At 40.8% G+C, this 26,542-nt stretch overlaps 1 protein-coding gene across 3 annotated transcripts in view; it reads right to left on the reverse strand.

Annotated features, from left to right (window-relative positions):
- Positions 1–3,622: 3,622 nt before the first annotated feature.
- The window catches only part of MRPL48 (mitochondrial ribosomal protein L48), a 57,752-nt gene continuing 34,832 nt past the window's right edge, over positions 3,623–26,542 (reverse strand). For all 3 annotated transcript variants that reach the window (XM_047691056.1, XM_047691057.1, XM_047691058.1), the window contains 4 exons: positions 17,862–18,031; positions 7,329–7,431; positions 4,868–4,957; positions 3,623–3,903 (listed from right to left, as the gene is read on the reverse strand). In XM_047691056.1, coding sequence (XP_047547012.1) covers positions 3,829–3,903; positions 4,868–4,957; positions 7,329–7,431; positions 17,862–18,031 — 438 coding nt within the window. In that variant the 3' untranslated portion in view covers positions 3,623–3,828. The remainder of the gene's footprint in view (positions 3,904–4,867; positions 4,958–7,328; positions 7,432–17,861; positions 18,032–26,542) is intronic.

Raw genomic sequence — 26,542 nt, forward strand, 5'->3', positions numbered from 1 at the left:
GTGATCGCATTTTAAAAAAGATTTTATTTATTTATTTATTTATTTATTTATTTTAAGGGGGTGGGGTGGGAAGCAGAGGGAGAGGGACAAGCAGACTCCAGGCTTAGTACAGAGTTTGGCGGAGGGCTCAATCCCAGAACCCTGAGATCATGACCTGAGCTGAAATTAAGAGTCGGACACCTAGGACACCTAGGTGGATCAGTAAGTTAAGCGTCTGCCTTAGGCTCAGGTAATGGTCCCAGGGTCCCCCTGCTTCCGGGGAGCCTGCTTCTCCCTCTGTCAAATAAATAAATAAAATCTTTTAAAAAAAGAGTTGGACACTTAAGGGGCACCTGGGTGGCTCAGTGGGTTAAGCCTCTGCCTTCGGCTCAGGTCATGATCTCAGGGTCCTGGAATCGAGCCCCACATCGGGCTCTCTGCTCAGCAGGGAGCCTGCTTCCCTTCCTCTCTCTCTGCCTGCCTCTCTGCCTACTTGTGATCTCTCTGTCAAATAAATAAAATCTTAAAAAAGAAAAAAGAGTTAGACACTTAACTGACCCATCAGGACCCAAGCATTTTTAAAACTGATCAAATATACACTTAAGATCTGTTGTTTCATTATAAATATAAATTATATCTCAATTTAAAAAAACTTTTTTAAGAAGTGTGCTGAAGAAGTTTGGAAGGGAAAATAATCCAACATTTACTGAGCACTTGCTAGCCCATTTATATATATTATCTCCATCTCAAATTCCTAAAAAGGGAGTATTCCCATTTTACAGATCAGAAAACCAAGGTTTATGAGGTTAAAATAATTCACGAGTCCCTAAGACTAGTAAGTATAGAAAATAGGAATAGCCTAGGTTTGTCTGACTCTTTCCTTTATAATAAGTTGTCTCAGGGAGAGTGGGAAAGTTATTTTCAACCTTGTGCAAGAAACTTAGACTCCATTTGACTTTACTGCCATGTGATTCTAGGAAAGTCCATTTCCTTCTGGACCTCACTGGAGAGAATCCGATGAAGCTCATAATTGTTTTGTAACTCTGAGGTTCTAGTAATCAGAATACCTCCCATCCTTCTTGACAGGATAAGGCATTAGAAGCAATTTCCATTTATCTCAGGGCAGACTAAGGAGTAACAAAAGCTCTTTGACTCTGGTGAGAGGATAAATCATCAACTAGGTCAGTGACAGGAGAGCTCTAAGGTGAGGGAATCCAGCTGCCTCCTATTTAAGAGAAAAACCTGACTCATCCCTCAGTGATGTAATGGAAAGGGATGGCCTGGGAATCAAGAGATTTGAATCCTGTTCCCAAGGCATGCCTGTGAGGTGTGCTGTGACCTTGGGTAAAAGCACTCCTTTTCCTGGGTCCCTAACCTATACCTGCTAAAGGAGAGGGTTAGGCTAGCTGGGTCCTAATGTTCTTCAGCTCTAGTGTCTTGTCAGTTTATTAAACCCTGTGTCCTGCTTGCACGAATCACTAACAAGGAAAAGTCAGAAACGAAAAGAATGCAATTTTCCAGGTTCTAAATAGAGTCCTCAGGACATGGAGACCATGTGTAAGTATTTGTATACATCTGTTTATTCATTTTGATCTTCCTGTCTCTATACATCTCCCCAAATTACACTCATCCATTAGCAACTTCTCTTTTATCTTCCCTAAAGGAGACTCAGCAATGAGTAATTCTACAACCAAAATACCAGTCCTGACCTGAAAAATTTTGCCCAAGCTCACATTGGGCTTCACTTGAAAGCAGTGGCCTGCTGAACCTTCAGTGTCAATTCAGAGAAGCATTTTAACTGAAGGTAACTGCTATCTTGACAGCCCTCCCTTAGTGTTATACCTTAGAAGGAAATCTGAGTTTCCTATTGTTGCCTTTAGAGACCAAGGCGAAGAAACCAAAATAACTTCAGGACTGCAACTGTTGAGTTTTAGAAAAGTACATGCAATGCTAAGAATGCTCTGGGCTCCCAGAGACCTCTGCGTAGGGGTACCCCATAGCAGCAGTGGAGTACAGGAGAGAAAGATCTGTCACTTACTAGTTATGCCACCCTTCAGGAGAAGGAAGTCACTTTCTATCTCCAAACCTCAGTTTTTCCATCTGTAAAACTGGGACAATACCATCAACGTCAATTTTTATAAAGTACATAGCATAATGAGGGCTCCGTATGTGTGAGATACATACTGAGAGACTCACATGCACTCATACATAGTCTTTTCACACACACCAATACCCATCCACGTGCACACACATATATACACCCTAAAAGACTGGTGTAAGGTTTAGAGCTCACGTAGTACCTTGCACAAAGTCTAGCTCAATAAATGATCGCTATTATGTACAAAAGTATGAACTCACTAATGCCCAAAATAGGAAAAACATCAGAGGTCACTTAGACTAGTGGTTCTCAAAGAGGTAACCTTGGACCAGTTGCATGAGCATCAGCATCACCTGGGAACGTGTAAGAAATGCAAATTCTATGCCCTCACTCAGGATCTACTGAATCAGAAAAAATAGGTGTGGAGTCCAAAAATTTGTGTTTAAAAAGCTCCCCAGGTGGTGATTTGGATGCACACTTAGTTTGAGAACCAGTGACTTAGATCAGGGTTTGACGAACTATTTTTAGAAAGGACGCAAGATGAATGTTTTGCTTTTACAGTCTGTGTCACAACTATTCTGCCAGTGTGAAAGCAGCCCTATACCATATGTAAGTGAACAACCATGGCCCTTTTCCAATACACAGGCAACAGGGTTTTAGAACTAAATATAGGTGGTAGTTGTATAACATTGTGAATGTATTAAATACCACCAAATTGTCTGCTTTAAAATGGTTACTTTTGGGACGCCTGGGTGGCTCAGTTGGTTAAGCAGCTGCCTTCGGCTCAGGTCATGATCCCAGCGTCCTGGGATCGAGTCCCACATCGGGCTCCTTGCTTGGCAGCGAGCCTGCTTCTCCCTCTGCCTCTGCCTGCCACTCTGTCTGCCTGTGCTCACTCTCGCTTCTCTCTCTATGACAAATAAATAAAATCTTTAAAATGGTTACTTTTGTGGTTTGTGAATTTCACTCCAGTAAATTACTTTTAAAAAAACAGAGGCAGTCAGTGGGACTTGGCTTATCAGCAGGAGTTTTCTGACTTCTGACCAAGATCAACCTTAATTCTTTGTGTAAATTCATTCCAGGTAACCCTAATTAGCAGTTATGTAACATCTGCCTGAATGATGAGTCATTCACTACCCACAAAGTGTTATTTTTTCACTACCACCAGACCCTGATTCTATCTGGAGAGGTTTTTTCATATACAGAGCCAAAATCTCCAACCCTATGCCTTCTATCCATAGGGGGTTTGCTTATGTTATGATCCTCTGTTTCACTAAAAGATTCAATGCCAGATTACTTGAAAGGATGAGATCTAACTGGGGAAATATTGAAGGGAAACATGCTTCCGTGCTAAAGAGAAAATATAATCCCTTAAAGATACTCCACAGGGGCGCCTGGCTGGCTCAGTTGGTGGAATATAACTCTTGATCTCGGGGTTGTGAGTTCAAGCCCCACAACGGGTGTAGAGATTACTTAAAAATAAAATCTTAAAAATAAAAGATATTCCACAGGATGGACTGACTTCTTACATACACACACATGCCCTTCAGCTGCAGATTTTTATTAGATGGAGAATGTCTTAGGTTGGCCCAAAGGAAAGTGATGACAGTTGGCAAGCACTCCTCCATATAAGAGAGGAGGCATTCCTGGCTAATGGGGGCGGGTAGTTATGATAGCTAAAAGTCAGGGTCTTCTGCTTAACACTGACCACTCAACATCACGAGTCCTGACACGAGAGAGTCTGCAGTGAGCTAGTTCAACTTGGCCAATAGTTCTTCCAGTTCTGGCCGAGCTTTGAACCTTCCCTTGAAGTCTTCTTCAGTGTGCTGGGGAGAAGAAAATGAAAATAAGGGGGAATTACTGCAGAGCTTTCAGTTATTCAAACATACACAGCATTAAAAGAACAACAACAAAAAAATCCATCAGCCAGCTCTGTGGGGAATGATTCAGATTTAACTAACTTTTATTGAGTATCTACTCTACACCAGACTTGTATTAGATACCAAGGATTCTGAATCAGACTTCCTCCCTGCCTTAAGTGAACTTAGAGTCAGTGAGAGAAGACAGCAATATAAAGAATGAATGTCAAATGCTATGAGTATCTCATTAGAAGCACTTAAAGAGACACAATGCCCAAATTCTCCATCTATGATCAGAAATAACAGACCTAGGGACTGGAATATTTAAGTCAGCATGACCAGCGCATTTTCCCCTGTACACAGATCTGTGTGAAACCCAAGTAACAAGAGGAGGACTGATAAGCATGGGCTCAGAACAAGGACAGCTGGATGCAGCCGATGGCATCAGTCTAAAATGACCTGATGGATCTGTGTCATAACAATGCTTAGCTTGGCAAATGGACCCAAATACTCAGTGTTTAGGCTCAGGTTCCTAATGTTTTCCAAGTTTTCTATGCCAGCTTTCCTTCTGATTGGCATTCGTTTCTCAGCCAAGCCTTGAAGATCCAGAAAACTCCTCTTTAGAGTATATTTCCGTATTTGTGTTCTGACTAATTATACTGTATGTAATCTTGAATCATGTTCTTTCTATACACAATTATGGGCTCACCCCTAACATCGGAATACTGTGATGGAGTTCAGCTCCTGTGGTCCTTTCAGCATCAGCTCTGATGCACTGGAAGGGCCAGTAAAATGATTACGGTAAAACCGGTCTGCACAGCTTTCTTGTTTATTATCCACATTTCTGTCCTGTTTCTAATACCAGATGCTCTTATCCATATTTTGAGCACAGGTGGGCCACGAGGGGGCCTCTTCTCAAACTAGCACCTACCTCCTTCACTGATAATCTGACTCCTTCGGGAAGATTGCTTTGGATTATTTCCAAGAAAATCTCTGCAAATGTAGCACTCAAACCGCTGATCTGCAAAAGGAAAGGAGATGAGAGATGGTAGTGAAAGCCAGGTGACTGGCAGACATGGCACGGGCTCAAATATGAGCTTCAGCAGCTACAGGGCCCGTGGGTGGAGGGTTAACATGAAGAGCTGATTTCAGAGCCCAGCCTCTATAGGATTTCTCTTGTCATCAGTCAAGGGATCTGCTTGCTGACATAGTCATGGCCCCAATACCTGCCGCTGTAGACAATGGATGTCATAACTCAACTAAGAAGCTATCAAGTCCAGGATGATTTTCTGATTCAACTCAGATTTACCCACATAAACCTGACTGATGTCAGACACTGCACGAAGAATCCAGAGGTGAATCAGATGTGTGGTACAGGGACATGCAGGGGACTGCAGGAACCCACAAGAGAAATCTCTACCTAACTTGGGAGGTGGGGGTCAAAGACAGCCTCCAAAAAAGGTAACTTCTAGGTGGAGTCTTAAAGAAAAACAGGAGTAAACTGGGAGAATTCAGCAGTAGTATCGAGGGATTTCAAGGCAGAGGAAATAATATACGGTAAAATGTGGATGCATATCACCATACTAGGGAATTAAAACTAGTTCTGTGTGTGGTTACAACAAATGGGGTGAGAAGAGGAAAACCAGGAAGAGAATCCTAAAGGTATTTAGGCACTAAAGAGTCCAAACTTTGTCCTATGGCCCCGAGTGGCAAGTTGGATCTTTAAGATCTGTATCCCAAAAAATTCATTTCTTTTTTTTACCAAATAATTTATTTCTGATAATATTTAAAAAACTAGATTGTTAAGTAGTTGTTTATTATTTTAAAGTAGGCACTACGCTCAGGGGTGCCTGGGTGGCTCATGGGTTAAGAGTCTGCCTTTGGCTCAGGTCATGATCCCAAGGTCCTGGGATCAAGCCCTACTCTCCCTTTCTGGCTGCCCCTCCCCCCCACACATTTGCATATACTCTCTCAAATATAGAAAGTCTTTAAAAAAAAAAAATGTAGGCTCCATGCCCTGCATGGAGCCAGGTGCAGGGCTTAAACTCATAACCCCTAGATTAAGACCCAAGCTGAGGGATGCCTGGGTGGCTCAGTTGGTTGGGCAGCTGCCTTTGGCTCAGGTCATGATCCCAGCATCCTGGGATCAAGTCCCACATCGGGCTCCTTGCTCGTCAGGGAGCCTGCTTCTCCCTCTGCCTCTGCCTGCCATTCTGTCTGCCTGTGCTCGCTCTCTCTCTTTGACAAATAAATAAAATCTTTAAAAAAAAAAAAAAAAGACCCAAGCTGAGATCAAGAGCTGAGCCCTTAACCAACTGAGACACCCAGGCACCCTAGTACTTAATTATTTTTAAAGTTAGCATAGATTTAAGGTGATACTACCTAAACATTCATCTCATTATCTTGCTGATATACTTGTTGAATGGTTCTAAAAGGGGTGCTGTCCATACATTAGAATATTATTCGGCAATAAAAAGGAATGAAGCACTGACACATGCTACAACATGGAGAAACCCTGAAAACATGCTAAGTGGAAGAAGCGGCATAAAAGACCCTATATTGTACAGTTCCGTTTAAATGTCCCGAAGAGGTAAAACCACAGAGGCAGAAAGAGATTAGTGGTTGTCAGAAGCTGAGAAAAGGGGGAGAGAGGAGTGACGGTAAATGGGTAGTTTCTTTTTGGGGTGATGAAATTGATTGTGGTGATAGTTGCATTAACTGTGAAATATATTAAAACCCATTTAATTGTACACGTTAAAAGAGCAACCTGTATATGAATAAAATTCTCAATAAAGCTGTTATAAAAAGGGTGATATTGGGCACCTGGGTGGCTCAGTTGGTTAAGCGACTGCCTTTGGCTCAGGTCATGATCCTGGCGTCATGGAAGTCCCACATCAGGCTCCCTGCTCGGCAGGGAGTCTGCTTCTCCCTCTGACCCTTCCCCTTCTCATGCTCTCTTCTCTCTCTCAAATAAATAAATAAAATCTTAAAAACTTTTTAAAAAGCCGGTGAAATTAAGTATGAATTTTTAATAACTCTGGACACCCTCATGGTAGTGTGGTTCTCACCCATCTGTCTCTGCAGTAAAACAGTAGAAACCATGGCTAGATTTAAAGGGAAGCCACAGAGGGGTTTTGCTCTCAGCATCGGGCTCTCTGCTCAGTGGGGAACCTGCTTCCCCCTCTCTCTCTGCCTGCCTCTCTCCCTACTTGTGATCTCTCTCTCTCTCTGTCAAATAAATAAATAAAATCTTAAAAAAAAAAAAAAAAAGAACTAAACCCTAAAGAATATTATCATTCAAGATGCAGCCAAGAGAAGAGAAGGGCACGGTAGAAAAAGAAAAAAGGGGGGAGAGAGGCAAATATGTTTCAAGGTTCTCCCAGAGTACATACCTGAACCACTCGCTCATGGGTGGTGAGAACTGAGTCCAGGAGCATTTTGCTGCCTTGGTCCTGTAGCTGTAACACCTCCATGGTTTTGGTGGGCATAGCGTAACTGTGGGGAGGAAGAGGGCTTATGAAGAAGGCTCCCTTAAGTTAGTGCCACTTCTACCAGGGAGTCCCTGAGTACAGACACTGCTGTAATGCAGCAGCTCCTGGAATCTAGGGCTCCTCCTCTGCAGCCAGAGGGAAGGAACCTGCTCCTCCTAAACCACCTCCAGAAGCCTCTTAACTCCCTGAGGGGACAGATCATGCCGAATGCCTTTCTGCATCCCCAGTTCTTGCCTGACACAACACTGAATAAAATCTGGTGATTAATAACTTATTTGCTGCTACTAAAGAAAAGCCAATTCTAAAAGAATCAATGTCATCACTCTGGAGGCTAACCTTGGGTATTTCACCTCTTCTGGAGAAATGAGGCATGAAACCCAACTGTTTTCAAAGAGCAAGATTTCTCAACCTCCGCACTATTAACATTTTAGACCAAATGATTCTTTGTTGTGGGGGGCTGGCCTATGTATTCCTAATCGCTACCCACAAGATGCTGGTAGTACCCTCTGAAGTGGTAATAATAAAAATTATCCCCAGTGGCGCCTGGGCAGCTCAGTTGGTTAACTGTCTGACTTCAGCTCAGGTCATGATTCCAGGGTCCTGGAATTGACCCTGCCTCAGGTTCTGCACTCAGTGGGGAGGCTGCTTCTCTTCCTCCTTCTGCCCCTCCCTCTGCTCATGCTCTCTCTCTCTCTCTCTCAAATAAATAAAATCTTAAAAAAAAAAAAATCGTCTCCAGACATTGTTAAATGTCCCCAGCTTGAGAAATAGCATTGTAGAGATTGCTTGCTTTGACCAGCTTCATAGCAATGAAAAGAATACTGGATTTGAGGTAAAATCTTAGTCCTGTAGCTTATTAACAATATTTACTAAGGCAAGATACTTGTCTCTCTGGGCCTCAGTTTCTTCCAGAATAAAGAGGATTACAATCTAGGTCCATATCAGTGTGTGAAGATCAGGCACAGTGATGAGATAGGATTGATGGTTACACAGAAATGTGGTACTACTGCTGTGTTTGTCTTATCAAAAAGTTCACCAAAATGAAGATAAGTAAAATAACAACAGTAGAATTCCTGAATTTTCATGTCACAGAAAGCTTCATCAATTGATAACAAGGGGCATGGCCCTCTACAAAATGAATAATGGAAATAATGGAAAATGGATTAGAGACACAACAGTCAGTCCATTTAAATATTGGCTCTGTCAATACCTATTTAATGCTGGACAAATTAATTCAACTTTTGAGTCTCAGATTCTTCAGCAACAGAACGGAGATAATAAAGATAATAATACCTAGTTCATAAGGTTGTTGCAATGATTAAATAACATTACTTGAGCAATTTGCCTGTCATAATATGCCTACAAATGCCAGTTCCCTTGCTCTTACAAACAGTAAATGCTAGGTATTACAAACTCTTCCAGGGAACCTCCCTAAATAACATTCCTTCCCACTTTCCTGCACAATATCTGACCTCCTCTTCCAATTCAAATTTGGTAATAACTTCCCTACATAATTAAGGACCCATTCATAGACTTGTTATGGAAGAGCAAATAAAATAACTATGCAAAGCTTTCAGGAAAGTAAAAAGCACTCCAAAATGCTGTTTTTCCTTCTTGACATTCTGCAGATAAGACTGACTGACTAAAGTGGGAGTTGTCCACTCCTGCCACTGAGCATGCATTTTATTCTTCCAACACTTGCTTTAGCAAGATGTCATTTATTTGTTTGTTTATTCATTCATTCATTCATTCATTCAACAAACATTTACTGAAAGTCTGTTCTGTCCTAGGCATGCTGGTGGGCAATATGCAGCCTGTGCTTTTTTTTTTTTTTTTAAGATTTTATTTATTTATTTGATAGAGAGAGCAAGAGAAGCAACTCACACAGTGGGAGTCAGAGAGGGAGAAGCAGGCTTCCCCCTGAGCAGGAAGCCCGATGCAGGGCTTGATCCCAGGACCCTGGGATCATGACCTGAGCCGATGACCTGAGCTGAAGGCAGATGTTTAACGACTGAGCCGCCCAGGCGCCCCCAGCCTGTGTTTTAAAGGAGCTTGCTAAGAGTGTTTTGGAGAGGCAAACGTCTTCACTACAGTAAGACAAAGGCAATAATAGGCATGCAGTGAATATTACAGGGACAAGAGAGAGAAGGGGGCTCAGAGAAGACTTCACAAGTGAGATAGGCTTTTACCAAGATGTTAAGAATAAACATATAGGTGTTTGCCTGGAGAACATTCCAAAAAGTGAAGTTATCTACAAAGGCATGAGAGGCCCTCAAAGAGAACTAATAGAAAAGCCAGACATAGTTTGATAAAGAAATACTGGAACTCTGTTCATTTCAAGGTAGAATAGGCCTTTGAGTAGTTAAGAATATAGGTAATTTCTCTTTAGTGTCTACACTTTTCCGTACTTTACAAATTTTCTGCAATAAACATTACTTGTGGGGGCGCCTGGCTGGCTCAGTCATTAAGGGTCTGCCTTTGGCTCAGGTCGTGATCCTGGGGTTCTGGGATCAAGCCCCACATTGGGCTCCCTGCTCAGCAGGAAGCCTGCTTTTCCCTCTCCCTCTGCCCCTGCTTATGTTCCCTCCCTGGCTCTGTCTCTCTCTGTCAAATAAATAAATAAAATAAAATAAAATAAAAAAGGGGGATGCCTGGGTGGCTCAGTTGGTTGAGCGGCTGCCTTCGGCTCAGGTCATGATCCCAGCGTCCTGGGATCGAGTCCCACATCGGGCTCCTTGCTTGGCGGAGAGCCTGCTTCTCCCTCTGCCTCTGCCTGCCACTCTGTCTGCCTGTGCTCGCTCTCGCTTCTCTATGACAAATAAATAAAATCTTTAAAAAAATAAATAAATAAACATTACTTGGATGATCAGACAGGAAAAAAAGGAGGGAAGAAATGAAATAACATAATGTCAAAAATCAATCTAAAATGACAAAATAATGCTACCTTCGGGGAGTACTACCTGGGACGGGACACAGGGGAGCCTGCTGGGGTGCTAGGAAACTTAGATATCTGTGGACGCTACTAAATATAAATGATACCTCAATTTTACTTTTTTTAAAGATTTATTTTTTTATATTTGAATGAGACAGAGCATGCGTGTTCGTGAGTAGGGGCCAGGAAGGGCAGAGGGAGAGGGAGAATGAAAGAGAGCCACAAGCAGACTCGCGGGCTGAGTGCTGAGTACGATTCCCCATGCAGGGCTCCATCTCATGATCCCAGACCACGATCTGAGCTGAAATCAAGAGTTGGACGTTTAACCCGCTGAGCCACCCAGGCGCCCCTGTACCTCCATTTTAAACAGTGTAAGTGGACTTCAAGAAAAAGGGTGGGGGGAGAGTAGCCTTACAGAAAGTGATGCTGAGCAATGCTTTTATTCTCCACAAAGCACAGGGGCTAGATCAGCTTCAGGCTGGGAAGCTGCTCCCACGTGAGTTAAGATTTCCGTCTCCAGGCAGCTGCTCAGCAAGGGAGGCGGGCAAATTAAGAGACCTGCAGGCCAGGCTTCTTCCTCTACCCTCCTGGGTGAGTTGCAGCCGCAGCAGTGCAAACCATTTATAGAACAAAAGCCAGCACACCGCTCCCCTGCCCAATTCCATCTCAAGGTCAGAGCCCTACCCTGCCACTCCCAGAGGAAAAAATGGATCATGATGAAATGAAAATAAGAAGAAAAGAAAATCATTTCATCTCTGAAAAGCTGGGCAGTGAGAATGCCTAACAATATAATGGTCTGAAAACCTCAATCAATGCAGGGCAGTGAGTTGCTGAAAACGAACATCTCTTTGCGCTCTATGCTATTTGGAGCAAAGAGCAGAAAAGAGGCAAAAAGCAGGACATCATTCAGTCTGCTGTTCGAGGAATCATGTCCATGACTATTGAAACTCAGTCCAAGTCAGCGAATATTTATGCAGTGCTTACTATGTGTCAGGGACTGGGCAAGGTCTTAGGGTAAAACTGTTAATGAAGACAGGAACAGTCCTCGCCTTAGAGATCTTAGAGTCTAAGAAGGAAGGCCAATAATCATCAAGTAATTACAAGGGCAAGGAGTGGGCACTATGAAAAGGAACTGATATAATCTTTACTTCTCCTAGATATATAACATAAAGACCTAATTTAATGAGGTGCTCTGAAGAGGTGACACTCAATATGAAGCCTAAGAAAGAAGTAGGGGTTAGTTACATAAAGGGGAAAGAGTAGTCGAAGTTTTATGGAGAGCAAGCATATGCACAGGTCCAAAGGTGGAAGGGGATCAAAAACAAAGTCCCTGTTAACTGGAGGGAGAGGGAGAGGGAAATGGAAATGAGTTAAGGCAAGAGAAGCAAGCCCAGGCCATAGGGCACCTCGTAAACCATGTGAGAAACTTTAATTTTGATCCTAAAGGAATGGGAACCCAGAGAAGGATTTTAAGCATGGTAGTAACCTGATCATATTTCCATTCTAGAAAGATCACACTGAAAGCTGTGTGAAAACCAATTATGAGGAATTAAAAATTTGAAAAAAAGTGGGTTCAAATCCAGACCTTGCCTTGTATTAGATGTCTGACCACAGGCAAGCTTCTATTATATTAACAACAACAATAATAACAGCAGCCAAGTGTTGCTGGAAACAGTTATAATATATTTAATATTATAATATATATTATATATATATATTAGCAACTTCATTTTACAAATGAGGAAACCAAGATACAGAGTTTAAGTAAACTGCGCAATGCCACACCATAAGAATGCTGCAGAACAAGAGTAAAACCCAGGCAGTCTGGCTACAGACTCAATGCTTTCATTTGTGAATATGTGCAAGGTGCTTGTTTGAATTAAGCAACATTATACAAAAAAGGCCAGAGTGGTTGGCTAATAGTAGGTGCTCAACAAATGCTACTGCCTCCCTGCCTTTACTCAAATGAAGCCAGAGCTTTCCAAAGCCAGGTTTTAAAATCAACACATTTTAAGAAGTCCTTCTGAAAATTTAAAGCGCTATGCCAAAGAGCTGACCTACTGTAGATATGATAACATTCTGTAACTCACATTTAATGCCTCTTTGCCACAAAATCGACCCCTAATCTCTGCCAGCTAAAAAAAACAAAAAACAAAAACCCATTAATTATTAATAACAGTATTATTTACAGGGCATTTGCAATGTTCCAGTCTCTCTGCTAAGTGCTATCATATACTATCTTATTTAATTTTCAGAACTTAAAATTGTAAGAAAATCATCATCCCCATTATATAGATGCGGAAACTGAGGTTCAGAATTTACCAAGGTCAGTTGCCACTAGCTGGTAGAACTAGAATCTGAACACAGGCAGTCTGATTTCAAAGCCTGTACTTATAACCATTTGTTACTCAAAGTATGGTCCGTAGACAAGTTGCTGGTGAAAAAACTGCTTGTCATCAGTCCGTGACAAGCTAAGAAGCAGGCAACAGGCACTAAACATGCTATTTAATTCAGTAGACATTTTTTTTTACAATAACGAGACTTTCTGGATGAAGGACGCGAAGCACTAATGTACATTTTGGCATAAGCTTCTGATACCTTTGCAGAGTGGCACTTTGAGGAAGCATCGCTCTAAATTATTATGCTATTCAGCCTCCTTGAACTGACACTGCACTTTATCCTTCACTTGTCACCTTGCACATTATGCTGTGTGTACACACACACACACACATACAAACACTCCCTGAAATCAGGGACTTTCTCCTCAGTCTCCTCTAGTTGGGATGTCTATCTAGTACAGTATCTACCACATAGTGGGAAAAGGCTCAATCAGTAGTTTTTTAATTGATTTTAATTAAAGCACTTTCAGTAAACTTTAGGAAATATATCCCATGTATACCGCACAACTGGATTGTGCAGTCATATTCAAGAATCTGTCATTCTTTCAACAATGGTTTTAATGTTCCCCATGTGGCAGGTCTTGTGTTAGATGCTAAAGAAATAAAAAAAGAACACAGTTCTTGCTAATCAGCGGGGAGGGGAGCTGACATATGAATAGGTTATTACAGCCCATAGCACTGAAGTGACATATAGAAGTGTGTGTCAAGTACAGAAAGAGCAACCAACTCTCTGGGGCATCACGAAAAGATAAAGCATATCTTTAGTCCTAAAACAATTGAAGTACTATCAGCTGTGAGAGCTAAAGTCATAGCTTATTATCCAATCTTCTAGACAGCATGTTTAGCACAGTTACACTAAGTTATAAAGGTTATAAAAGTTCAAATTTAGGGGCGCCTGGGTGGCTCAGTGGGTTAAGCCTCTGCCTTTGGCTCAGGTCATGATCTCAGGGTCCTGGGATCGAGCCCCCCATCGGGCTCTCTGCTCAGCAGGGAGCCTGCTTCCTCCTCTCTCTCTCTGCCTGCCTCTCTGCCTACTTGCTGTCTGTCAAATAAATAAATAAAATCTTAAAAAAAAAAAAAGTTCAAACTTAGCTTAAGGACTAAGACCTCCTATAATTAAAAATACTGGAGTCAGGCAGAAATGGGTTAAATCTAGGCCACTTACTGGTTCTGTGACTTCTGGGTTTTCTGAGCCTTGGTTTCCTCATCTGTAAAATGGGAATATACTACTATCTAATGAGTAAGAAAGTATAACTCTTGCCATATCCACATATTGTGCCAGGTATTATCTTGCCACAATGACAAACCACCCAAACGATTATTTATTAAATATTTTTCTTTAAATCAATTCACTTAAAAAGTTAATTTAAAAAATAAACTTTGGGGGCACCTGGATGGCTCAGTGGGTTAAAGTCTCTGCCTTCGGCTCAGGTCATCATCTCAGGGTCCTGGGATCAAGCCCCACATCAGGCTCTCTGCTCAGCAGGGAGCATGCTTCCCCTTCTCTCTCTGCTTGCCTCTCTGTCTACTTGTGATCTCTCTCTGTCAAAGTAAATAAATAAAATAAATAAATAAATAAACTTTTTATAGAGCAACTGGAATTCATGTTGCTGATGAGAAAGAAAACAGTACATATACCCACTTTGGAAAATAGTTTGGCAGTTTCTTATAAATTTAAAAATCCACTGCACTTACCATTTGACCCAGCAATTACATAGAGAAATGCAAACTCATGTTCTCACAGAAACCTGTACATGTTTATAGTGGCTTAATTTATAACTGCCAAAAGCTGCTAATAACACAAATGTCCTTCAACCATGGAACGAATAAACAAACCTACAACCATTCAATGAAATGCTAATCAGCAACAAAAAGGAACTACTTGATACAGGCAACAACGGACATGAATCTCAAATACATTATCCTAAATAAGAGAAGTCAGACTCAAAAGGAAAAATACTGTATATTTCCACTTACATCACCTTCTGGAAAAGGCAAAACTATAGGGACAGAAAACAGATCAGGAGTTGTGAGGGAGTGGGGGGAAAGGGAGGGATTAACTACAAAAGCAGGAGAGAACTTCTTGGGATAATGTAAATGTTCTATATCTTATAGTATGATGATATTTACTGCGTGCATTTGTGAAAACTCAGAAAATTGTTCACTAAACGGGTGAACTGTATTAAAAGAGTGCATTTGTGAAAACTCAGAAAATTGTTCACTAAAAGGGTAAATTATATCTCAATAAGCCTGACTTTATATTGCTATTATAAATGGAAGACCCGGGGTGCCTGGGTGTCTCAGTGGGTTGAGCCTCTGCCTTCGGCTCAGGTCATGATCTTGGGGTCCTGGGGTCAAGTCCCACATTGGGCTCTCTGCTCGGCAGAGAGCCTGCTTCCCCCCACCCCTGCCGCGCCTTCCTCTCTGCCTACTTGTGATTTCTCTCTCTGTGTGTCAAATAAATAAATAAAATCTTTTTAAATAAATAAATAAATAAATAAATGGAAGACCAGGGGCTCCTGGGTGGCACAGTAATAAGCATCTGCCTTCGGCTCAGGTCATGATCCCAGAGTCCTGAGATCAAGCCTCGCCTTGGGCTCCCTGCTCTTCAGGAAGCCTGCTTCTCCCTCTCCTGCTCCCTGTGCTTGTGTTCCCGCTCTGGTGCTCTCTCTCCCCATCAAATAAATAAATAAATAAAATCCTTAAAAATAAATAAATAAAAGAAAATAAATGGAAAACCAGTATCAGCTCCCATCAAGAGAAATTTTTTTTTTAAAGTACAATGGGGTGCCTGGATGGCTCAGTTGGTAGAACACATGACTCTTGTTCTCAGGGTCATGAGTTCAAGCCCCACTTTGGGCCTAGAGCTTACTTTAAAAAAAAAAAAACATAATGAAAAGAAAAAAAAATAATGTTGTAAAATTCTAGCTAGATACTATGCTAGCCAAAGACTCTTTGTCTGAGGCCCCTTCTCCATTATGAAGATCAGGAAGTGCTAGAGAGTGGTGTTAAGGACATACCAGATCCACACACAAGAATTTCTCCTTGACATAATTAGGTCGAATGAGAGTTAAAGGGGAAGAAATTTCTCACCATGTGATTTAATGTTATTTAAAGTCAACTACAGGGTATCCCACACTTTCTGAAACATGGAGATAAGATATGTAAAGTGCCTGGCCTGGAGTAGATAGGCAGTAAGTGTTAGTTCTCCTCCCCTACAGTTTTCCAACAAATCCAAAGAGCAAATGAGAAGCAAAGTAGGCAAAGAAACCCTAAATTAATGGGGGGATATGACTTGTTAATGGATCAGGGGAATCAAAATCAGTGTCAATTCTCTTCAAATTGACCTACAGATCCACCATAATCCCAATAAGATTCTATCAGTTTCCTTTATGTAGAAATCAACAAACTTATTCTAAAATTTTCATAGAAAGCCAAAGGATCTAGAATAGCCAAAATAATTATGAAAAAAAAAAAAGAACAAAGATTAGTTTCAGTAATCAAGCTACAGTAATCAAGACAATATGGTATTGGTATAAGTTAGATACATAAATCACCGTAATAGAATGGAGTCCAAAAATAGACCCACATATGCATGGTTAACTGACTTTCAAAAAGTGCTAAGACAATGCAATAAAGATAGAAAATCTTTTTAACAAATGGTGTTGGAACAACTGGATATTTAAATGAAGGAAAAAAAAGAATGTTGACCCATATCTTACACTATATACAAAAAAAAAAAAACAAAAACAAAAAAAACTAACTAAAAATGGATCATGAACCTAAATATAAAACTTAAAACTACAGAACATCTAGAAGAAAACACAGGAGAATATCTTTGTGATCTTGAGTTAGACAAAGTTGTCTCAGATATAATACCAAAAGCATGAATGATAAAAGAAAAAATTTATAAACTGAACTTCATCAAACTTAAAAAAAGTCTGCCCTCCAAAGGACTCAGCTAAGAACATGACAAGATAAGTCAAAGACAGGGAGAAAATATCTGCAAAACACATACTGTAAAAAAAAAAAAACAACAAAAAACCACCTGGTATCCAAAAATAGAAAAAGAATTTCCATAATTCAATAATCAGAAAACAAACAACCCAATTTTTAAAATGGACAAAAGAGTTGGACATGTCATCAAAGCAGATATATAGGAAGCAAATAAGCATATGAAAAGGTGTTCAAAATCATTATGTACTAGGGAAATGAAAATCAAAAACTATGAGATACCACTCTATAAGAATAGCTTTAGAAAAAAAACTGATGATATCAAATGCTGACCAGGAAAAGGAATTACTGTAACTCACACATTGTTGGTGAGAAAACAAAATGATGCAGCCACCTTGGAAAACAGATGTTGGTTTTTCATAAAGTTAAACATACAGTCACCATACAACCCTCAAATCCCAGGCTTAGGTAGCTATCCAGGAGAAAAGATATATGCCCCACAAAACATACAAGAAGATGCTTATGACAGCTTTATTCATAATCACCAATACACTGGAAGCAATGCAAATGTACATCAACTGGTGAGTGGATAAGGCAATTAAGGTCTACCACTTAATGGAATACTACTCGGCAATAAAAGATTTCTAAAAACATGGAAGAATCTTAAATACATTATGCTAAGTGAAAGAGGTCAGACACAAAAAGCTCCACACTGCATGATTCTATTTACATGATGATCTGGAGACTTAAAACAACAGGACAGAAAATCAGTTGTTGATTGCCAGGGATATGACTACACCTGGGCACCAGTAAAATTTTGGGGTTAATGGAACTGTTCTGTATTCTGATTGTGCTAAACTATATGCCTAAAAAAGGTGAATTTTACCAAATGTAAATTATGTTTCAAAACCTCATTTATATATAAATATACAACTTATATATATTTTTATATATATATATAGAATGTATATTTATAAATATATATAAATTTCAGTAATCAAATATATAATCAATATATCGAGTAATCAATATATATAAATATATATTTATACAAATATACTCATTTATATACAAAACTTATATACAAAACTACAAAGCAGAGCATGCTACTCACACCAAGAATATCCCATGCAAAGGCCTCCTTCATACCTTTCCTCAACTTTAATGGATAGATGGTTGCAGAGGTTGTGAACATATTGGGCATAACTCTCCACCACAGCCATGTCATATGCAGTCAGGTGAATGTTTAAAACCCCATATTCATAATCTGTCCCCAAATTAATGGGTCTCACTTCCACTTTTGCCCTCTTCTTCTTGGGCTGAACAGAAAACAAAAGGAGAAAAGGAGATAGAAAAAAAAAAAGAATTACACAAAAAATTCTAATCATCCCATCTTGATATCAAAGAAATTAATCTTTCAAATAAATTTGTTCACCATTTTTCTCTTAGGTTACCTTACCTTCAAACTGAAGTTCCTTCAGGAAGAAATGGGTAGCTTCCCTTGCTAGTCTGGGCTGTGACATCAGCCAACGAAAGGAGAGGGAATATTGCTGGCATCACTTTAACACAAATACAAGCAACTATCTTCTGCAATTAACTTGTTATGAGACTCATCCCCTTCCCTGGTCCTCAGCATCCCAATTTTCAAATTGGTGGAGTTATGCCAGATAACAGATTCTTAATCTAGAACCCATTGAGGGATTTCAAGTGGTCTATCAACCCCAAAATTTATATGCAAAATTTTACATGCATGCATATTTTTCTGAAAGAAATCTTAGCTTTAATCAGTATCTTAAAGAAATCAGTTGCAAGGAAACTCAGCATTAGATATCTTCCAGCCCTCTTAGCTTTGAAATTCTACAATTATTTAGTCTTCCTTTTAAGAATTGAGAAGTAGGGCACCTGGGTGGCTCAGTCGTTAAGCATCTGCATTCAGCTCAGGTCACAATCCCAGGGTCGTTGGATGGAGCCCCACACTGGGCTCCCTGCTCAGTGGGAAGCTTGCTTCTCTCTCTCCCACTCCCCCTGCTTGTGTTCCCTCTCTCGCTGTGTCTCTCTCTATCAAATAAATAAATATCAAATTTATCAAACAAATAAATAAATTTTTAAAAAAAATTTTTAGTGAAAATTTTATTGCAATATAATATTCATACTGAAAAAAATGCATATATGAGTACACAGCTCAGTGAATTTTCCAAAGTGAAAACACTGGTATCATAAGCATCCTGAATAAGAAATAGACCACTATCAGCACTCCAAAACTCCTGCCCCCAAACTGATAACCACTATTCTTTTTTTTTTTTTAAGATTTTTTTTTATTATTTTTTTTTATTTGACAGACAGATCACAAGTAGGCAGAGAGGCAGGCAGAGAGAGAGAGGAGGAGGAGGCAGGCTCCCTGCTGAGCAGAGAGCCGATGCGGGACTCGATCCCAGGACCCTGAGATCATGACCTGAGCCGAAGGCAGCGGCTTTAACCACTGAGCCACACAGGCACCCCTGATAACCACTATTCTTACTTCTAAAACCATTTGCCTGTTTTTAGAATTCATGAAAATGGAATGATACATTATGTTCTCTTTTATGTCTGGTTTCTTTCGTTCATTATATTTGTAAGATTCATCATGTATTAGCTGAAACAACAGTTCTTTCCTTCTCATTCCTCTAGTAGTGTATTGTATGAATATGCCACAATTTACTCTTTTTTACAACTGATGGAAATTTGGGTTGTTTCTAGTGTGGGCCATAACGAATTGTACTGCTACTTGTACGTATGTTTCAGTGAACACGCGTATGCATTTCTATTGGGGATATACCTAGAATCTGAACTACTGACTTAGAGAGTATGCATATGTTCAACTTTAATAAGTACTCTAAAACAGTTTTACAAAGATGTTTCCAATTTAGTATCCCACGAGAATTAATGAGAGTTCTACATCCTCTACCTTCTTGCCAAAACAAAACTTAGTGTAGTCAGGTTTTCTGGTTTTAGCCATCCTGGTTGGTATGAAGTGATAATGAATTTGGGTTTTAACTTGCAGTTCCTCTAAGTCTATTGAGCCTGAGCACCTTTCCATTTGGATACTCTCTTTCATAACCTGCCTATTCAAGTATTTTTAAAAAAGATTTTATTTATTTATCTGACATAGAGAGACAGAGAGAGCACAAGCAGTGGGAGTGGGAGAGGGAGAAGCAGGCTTCCCGTTGAGCAGGGAGCCTGATATGGGGCTTGATCCCATGACCTCGGGATCGTGACCTGAGCTGAAGGCAGATGCTTAATGACTGAGCCACCCAGGTGCCCCTGTTGATTCAAGTATTTAGCCCATTCTGCCTTTCTTTTATTGATTTGTAGAGATTCTTTCTATATTCTAGATATGAGCCTTTGTTAAATATACATGTTGCAAATATCTTCTCTCCTGTAGCTTCCCTCTTCATTTTTTCATGGTGTATCCTGAAGAGCAGAAGTTCTTATTTTTAATGTAGTTCAACTTATATATTCTTTTATGATTATAGTGATTTTTGTGTCCTGTTTAAGAAATTTCTATCTTGGGAGCCTGGGTGGCTCAGTGGGTTAAGCCACTGCCTTCGGCTCAGGTCATGATCTCAGGGTCCTGGGATCGAGTCCCGCGTCGGGCTCTCTGCTCAGCAGGGAGCCTGCTTCCCTCTCTCACTCTCTCTCTCTCTCTCTGCCTGCCTCTCTGTCTACTTGTGATCTCTCTCTGTCAAATAAATAAATAAAAATCTTTAAAAAAAAAATTTCTATCTTAAGATCATGAAGATATTCTCATACGTTATCTTCTAGTAGTATGATTTATTTTACATTTAGACCTACAATCCACTTTTAAGTGATGTTTGTGTATGATGTGAAATAGAAGTCAAGAACATTTTTATTTACATGATCATCCAGTCTAGTTGACTTAGCGCCACTGCACGGTAGCGTCACCTTTGTCATATAAGTGCCCACAGGTGTGTGGATCAGTTTCTGTACTCTTTATTCTGTTCGTTTAGGCTGTTTGTCTATCTATGAGCCAGTACCACATCTCCTACTTATTGGAGATTTATAATAAGTCTTGCTATTCGGTAGAAATAGTTCTTTTAAGAAAAAGGGCAAAAAAACTCTATTTCTATTTATTTATTTATTTAAAGATTTTTTTACTTATTTATTTGACAGAGAGAGAATGAGTGGCAAACAGAGGGAGAGGGACAAGCAGGCTCCCAGCAGAGCACTGAGCCTGGCGTGGGGCTTGATTCCAGGATCCTAGGATCAAGACCTGAGCTGAAGGCAGACACTTAACTGACTGAGCCACCCAGGCACCCCAAAACTCTCTATCTCTTAAGTCACTCCTATTTAACAGCCACAGCCTAGTGGTTACCTCAGAAGAATGTTCCTGCAGAGCAGCTGGAATGGCTCTCTACCATCTCTGCTCCCTAGGTCAGTTGAGGATAGCAGAGGCCCAATCTAGGGGAACAGAGAGAGGACCAAGAAATTGTCCTTTCACAAGACTGGTAATACCTATGACAGACCCAATCTCCCAGGGATGTTCTGAGAACTGAACAAAACACTATGTAAAGTGGTTTATATAATCCATGTCACATAATTTAATATTCTATATATTAACTGTTTTTGCTATTTTTTTAAAGATTTCATTTATTTATTTGTTAGAGAGAGAGAGAGAGAGCACGAGCACAGGCAGACAGAGTGGTAGGCAGAGGCAGAGGAGAAGCAGGCTCCCCGCCGAGCAAGGAGCCCGATGTGGGACTCGATCCCAGGACGCTGGGATCATGACCTGAGCCAAAGGCAGCTGCTTAACCAACTGAGCCACCCAGGCGTCCCTGTTTTTGCTATTTTAATTTTTTTTTTAAAGAAACATGTTCTTGGGGCGCCTGGGTGGCTCAGTGGGTTAAAGCCTCTGCCTTCAGCTCAGGTCATGATCCCAAGGGTCCTGGGATCGAGCCCCACATTGGGCTCTCTGCTCCGCAGGGAGCCTGCTTCCTCCCCTCTGTCTCTCTGCCTGCCTCTCTGCCTATTTGTGATTTCTCTCTCTCAAATAAATAAAATCTTTAAAAAAACATGTTCTTTTTTTAAAGATTTTATTTATTTGACAGAGAGAGGGGGCACAAAGAGGGGGGAGCAGCAGGCAGAGGGAGAGAGAGAAACAGGCTCCAGCCCAATGTGGGGTCCAACCCCAGGACCCTGGGATCACCACCTGAGCCAAAGGCAGATGCCCAACTGACTGAGCCACCCAGGAACCCCTATTGCTATTTTCATTTTTATGTTCCTATCTAGCACAGGGACTGGCAAAAAGAAAACATGCAATGAATCACAATTTTAGAATTTTAGAACTGGACAGCATTGAGATATTATTTTGTCCCAGTTCTTCATCATTGCTGGGGAAGAATATGAAGCCCAGAAAGACTAAACATGTCCCCCAGAGTGACACAGCCAGTCAAGACAGATCCTAGGAACTAAAACCCAGACCTTCTAACCCCCAGTGCAGGGATTTTTCCACTATAGCCTCTGCATTGCTAAACTTTTTATAGCCTTTATATTCTGGAATTCTTATCTTTATGATAAAGATCTTACCCACTCCTCTATTATGTAATATAGCATCTTACAGTTTCTCATTTCTTTTCTTTTTTTTAAATATTTTATTTATTATTTATTTGACAGACAGAGATCACAAGGAGGTGGAGAGGCAGGCAGAGAGAGAGGGGGAAGTAGGCTCCCTGCTGAGCAGAGAGCCCGATGTGGGGCTCGATCCCAGGACCCTGGGATCACGACCTGAGCCGAAGACAGAGGCTTTAACCCACTGAGCCACCCAGGCGCCCCTCAGTTTCTCATTTCTAAAGTTTTTTACAGTGGTGGCCATCCCAGGGTCCTAGACTTTGCCATAAGTGAGAACCCAGACTCTAGAGACCAACCACCAAAGAACAGGAGTTTGGTTCTCTCTTTTTCAGAGCATACCACGCTCGTAGCCAAATGCAGTGATCCAGACTTTTCATCAAGACATTCAGCACTGCAGTCGGAGCTGTGAAGAATGCTAACGCTGGAATGCAATGGGGAGCTGCTAAAATTTTCCAGCAGAGAGGGGAGGAGCTTCTCTAAAGCCTTTAGGAGGCTTTTATAACCAGGGAAAATGCCAGGGCTCTTCAAAGGTGTTGCTTTAGGGGAACAAAACAAAACAAAAAAAGCTGATTCCAGTATCCCTCTTAGCATCTCACTTGCTCTTCTGTGTTGGCCTAGATATGCCTGGACCTCTCCACATTATCAGGAACCCATTGTGACATTATGTTTCAGTTCTGAGCCAGGGTCAGCATACCCAGCAAGGGCTTGACTGCATTTAAGTCACCAGTTCCTATAACTTTGCCTGTACAAGCTTTCCATATCCATTCCCTCCTTTCTATCCCTACTGCCTGAGTTCACGCCCTTATAACCACTATGGGGAGTTACTAAAGATATCTGGGCAAAGCATGCATATGACTAGAGTCATGTTTGGGGAAGGCCACCCTGACTGTACATGGAGGAGAGTCAGGTAGGAAAGGAAGGGAAGCTAGGAGAAAGGTGGCAGGGACGATGGACTACTGTCCACCATCAAACTTTGGCACTCCTGTGACTGACCTGGATTCAGTGTGTGACAGCCCGGGGCAGCCATTCTTAGATACCTGTAGGATTACACTATGATCACCCAAATAGGCCATGGGATAAATCACTAAACCATTTTTGTAAAGAAATGTCCATATTATTATCCATACTTTACAGAGAGAAAACGGAGGTCTTTTGAAAGCACATTACTTGCCCAGGATTACTGGGAAACTTTGCTGGAAAAGAGCAGAAAAAAGAGTCAGATCAGACTCATAGGCCACTATAACAGCAAAGGCTCCTAGAGATAATATAGTCTCTCCTTTCCCTCCCTAATTTTATCTAAGGGGAAAGTTGAGATCCAGAAGGGGGAAATGACTTGTTTATGGTCATAGCAGTAAGGAAATGGCAAAGGTAATCACTTTATGTCTAGACATGGCTGGAAGCTGGGTCTGTGGCCCCAAGCCCAGGCTCTCTCCTCTAGATTCTATAGAAGTGATAGTGTCTGCCTATCACTATTGGTGGCATTCTTCACAGCGGGAAAACTGGGATGGAACAGTATCATCCTAATCTGCAAGTGAAAAGGCAGATATGCCTGCAGCATATTTGGCTTCCAGAAATTCTGGTGATGAAAATTTAAAAATTGACACCTAGGGACCAAATGGACCAAATACTCTGAACAGTCCATAATGAGCTATGAGGTGCACAGAAATCAAGTGACTGTGTTTATAACTCAATGTGGCACACTCAGGAGACAGCACCAGACAGAAGGCCTGGCCCTGACTGGGATGACCAAGAGGCACAGCCTGGTACCACACAAAGCACTGTACTTGGAAGCGAAAGAAAAGCTGGACTTAAAGCCTATCTGCTTAGTCACTGGATGACATTGAATGACCTTTCTATGTGTCAGTTTCTTCCCCTAGAACACCTAACGTTCTTATGAAGCTTGAAATAGTAAACTTATGTGAAATGGAAAGAGCATAGATGGATTCTGACCATCCTTGGTTCAAATGCTGGCTCTGGAAATTACTAGCCATTTGGGCAAGTCATTGAATCTCTCTGAGTCTCAAACAGGGTCTTTAATAACTAGGATATCTGAGGATTAAATAAAAATATACCATTTATAATACTACAAAAGCAATAATGACTTTTTTTTACTTTCTTTTTTTATTAAGTTTTTAAATTTCAATTCCAGTAGAGTTAACACACAGTGATATATTAGTTAGAGGTGTGTATAATAGAGTGATTCAACAATTCTAAACATTACTCAGTGCTCACTGTGATAAGTGAACTATAATACTTTAAAATGGAATAATGCTTTTAAAGCCTAGCACATAGTAGTTATGACATCTGGTATATAGAAGTCACTCAATAAATGGTATCTTTAAAAAAGGTTGAGTAATGTACACAAATAGGACATCAGTATTACTATAAATTGGAGATAATTATGTTCCTGGTATTCTATTGGCATGCTTTATAGATGAAACATTTATGCAAAGTGCTGATTCAACCACTCAGGAAAGACACCAAAGAAACAGTCCCAGGCCTCGAGGAATTCACAGTTTAGAGAGAAAGAGAGGAGACACACATGAAAGAACAAATCTCAATTTAATCATAAAGAGCAGCCCACCTCCCAAGGCAAGTTCAATACAAGCCACCTTGCTGCACCACACTGATTAACTCTCCAGGGGGAAACCAAGAGCAATGACCTCAGGTGGGTACAGTTGAAAGGGCAGTTAGCAGAGACACTTACGAGTATAGAGTCATTATTTAATAAATGGTATCTTTTAGAAAGGGTTGATCTAGACCTGCCTACTTCTCAGGTTTCATGGTCCCTCATCCCTAGTACCCACTTTAAACTTCAGGATTAAAAAACTCCTAAAAAGGGGCGCCTGGGTGGCTCAGTGGGTAAAAGCCTCTGTCTTCGGCTCGGTCATGATCCCAGGGTCCTGGGATCGAGCCCCACCTCAGGCTTTCTGCTCGGTGGGGAGCCTGCTTCCTCCTCTCTCTACCTCTCTGCCTACTTGTGATCTCTGTCTGTCAAATAAATAAATAAAATCTTAAAAAAAAAAAAACCAACTCCTAAAAGTTTCTCAAATGCATCTCCAGGGTCAGTGTCTCCCTACCTTCACCCAGAAGGCTCCCCCTCTTTGCAGAGCCTCTGATGCTTCACCCCACAGGAATAATGTGAGCAACTCCTATTTATTTTTAAGACTCAGTTCATACTCATCCCGGAAGCCTTCCCTAATTTCTCAGGCTGAGTTAGGAACTACTCTTCCGTGTTCCCATAGCAAATCCTCCCCCTAATACACCACTCTCAATCACACATACTCATTTACTCGACAAATACTGATTGCTAGTGATGAGCAAGAGCAGGATTAGCTTCAGGGACAGGATAGGAAAGCAGACAGCCATTGTCTCTGCTCACTAATGCTTACGGTTCATCAGGAAAGGCATATACAGAACAAGTAATTATAAGGAGATGCATGTTTTGAGGGAGGAAGATAGAATGTTATGGAATTGTGAAAAAACAGACTAACACTAGCATTATCATCATCACCACCTACTGGCTCTATGTTTCAGACACTGTGCTAAGTTCTTAAAATTCTCTTATTTAATTTACTTCTCAAAACAACACTGGGAAATATAATTCCTATATAAAGCCAAGGAAACTGGCTTGGAAAAGTTAAGGAAGGTACCCAAGGACACACACCTAGTAATCATCAGGGCTGAATCTTTAATTCAGGTGTGCCTAATTCCAAAACATTTCTCTCAATCTCTATCTTTCCTTTTAAGGAAAGTGTCTGGAGCCTGCCAGTTTCCTCAATATCTACTCCCCCTTTCTCCTTTAATAACGTAATTGCGGGAAGACAACTATGGATGGCAAACTTTATTCATGAAAAAATCATTAAAGAAATCAAAGTAAAAAAAAATAACTGCTGTATTTTAGCTGGGTATATAATAAATAAAAATTACATAATAAAATTACATAATAAAAATTACATTTCCCAATCTTGCAGCTAGGTATGGTTATGTGACTAAGTTCTGGTCAGTGAGATAAGAGCTTACACACACTACTTTCCCTTTCACCATCCTGCTTGATGGCATGTGGACGTGATGGCTGAAGCGGGAGCAGCCATCTCAAAACTGAGATAGAAGCAGTATGGTAAGTGTGGCAAAGCCGAAAGTTGGAATATCTACTTACACTTTTATGTGGAAAAGAAATAACCTTCTATCTTGTTTATGCCCCT

This window comes from Lutra lutra, chromosome 10 (assembly GCF_902655055.1).
Source record: "Lutra lutra chromosome 10, mLutLut1.2, whole genome shotgun sequence".
Lineage (NCBI taxonomy): Eukaryota > Metazoa > Chordata > Mammalia > Carnivora > Mustelidae > Lutra > Lutra lutra.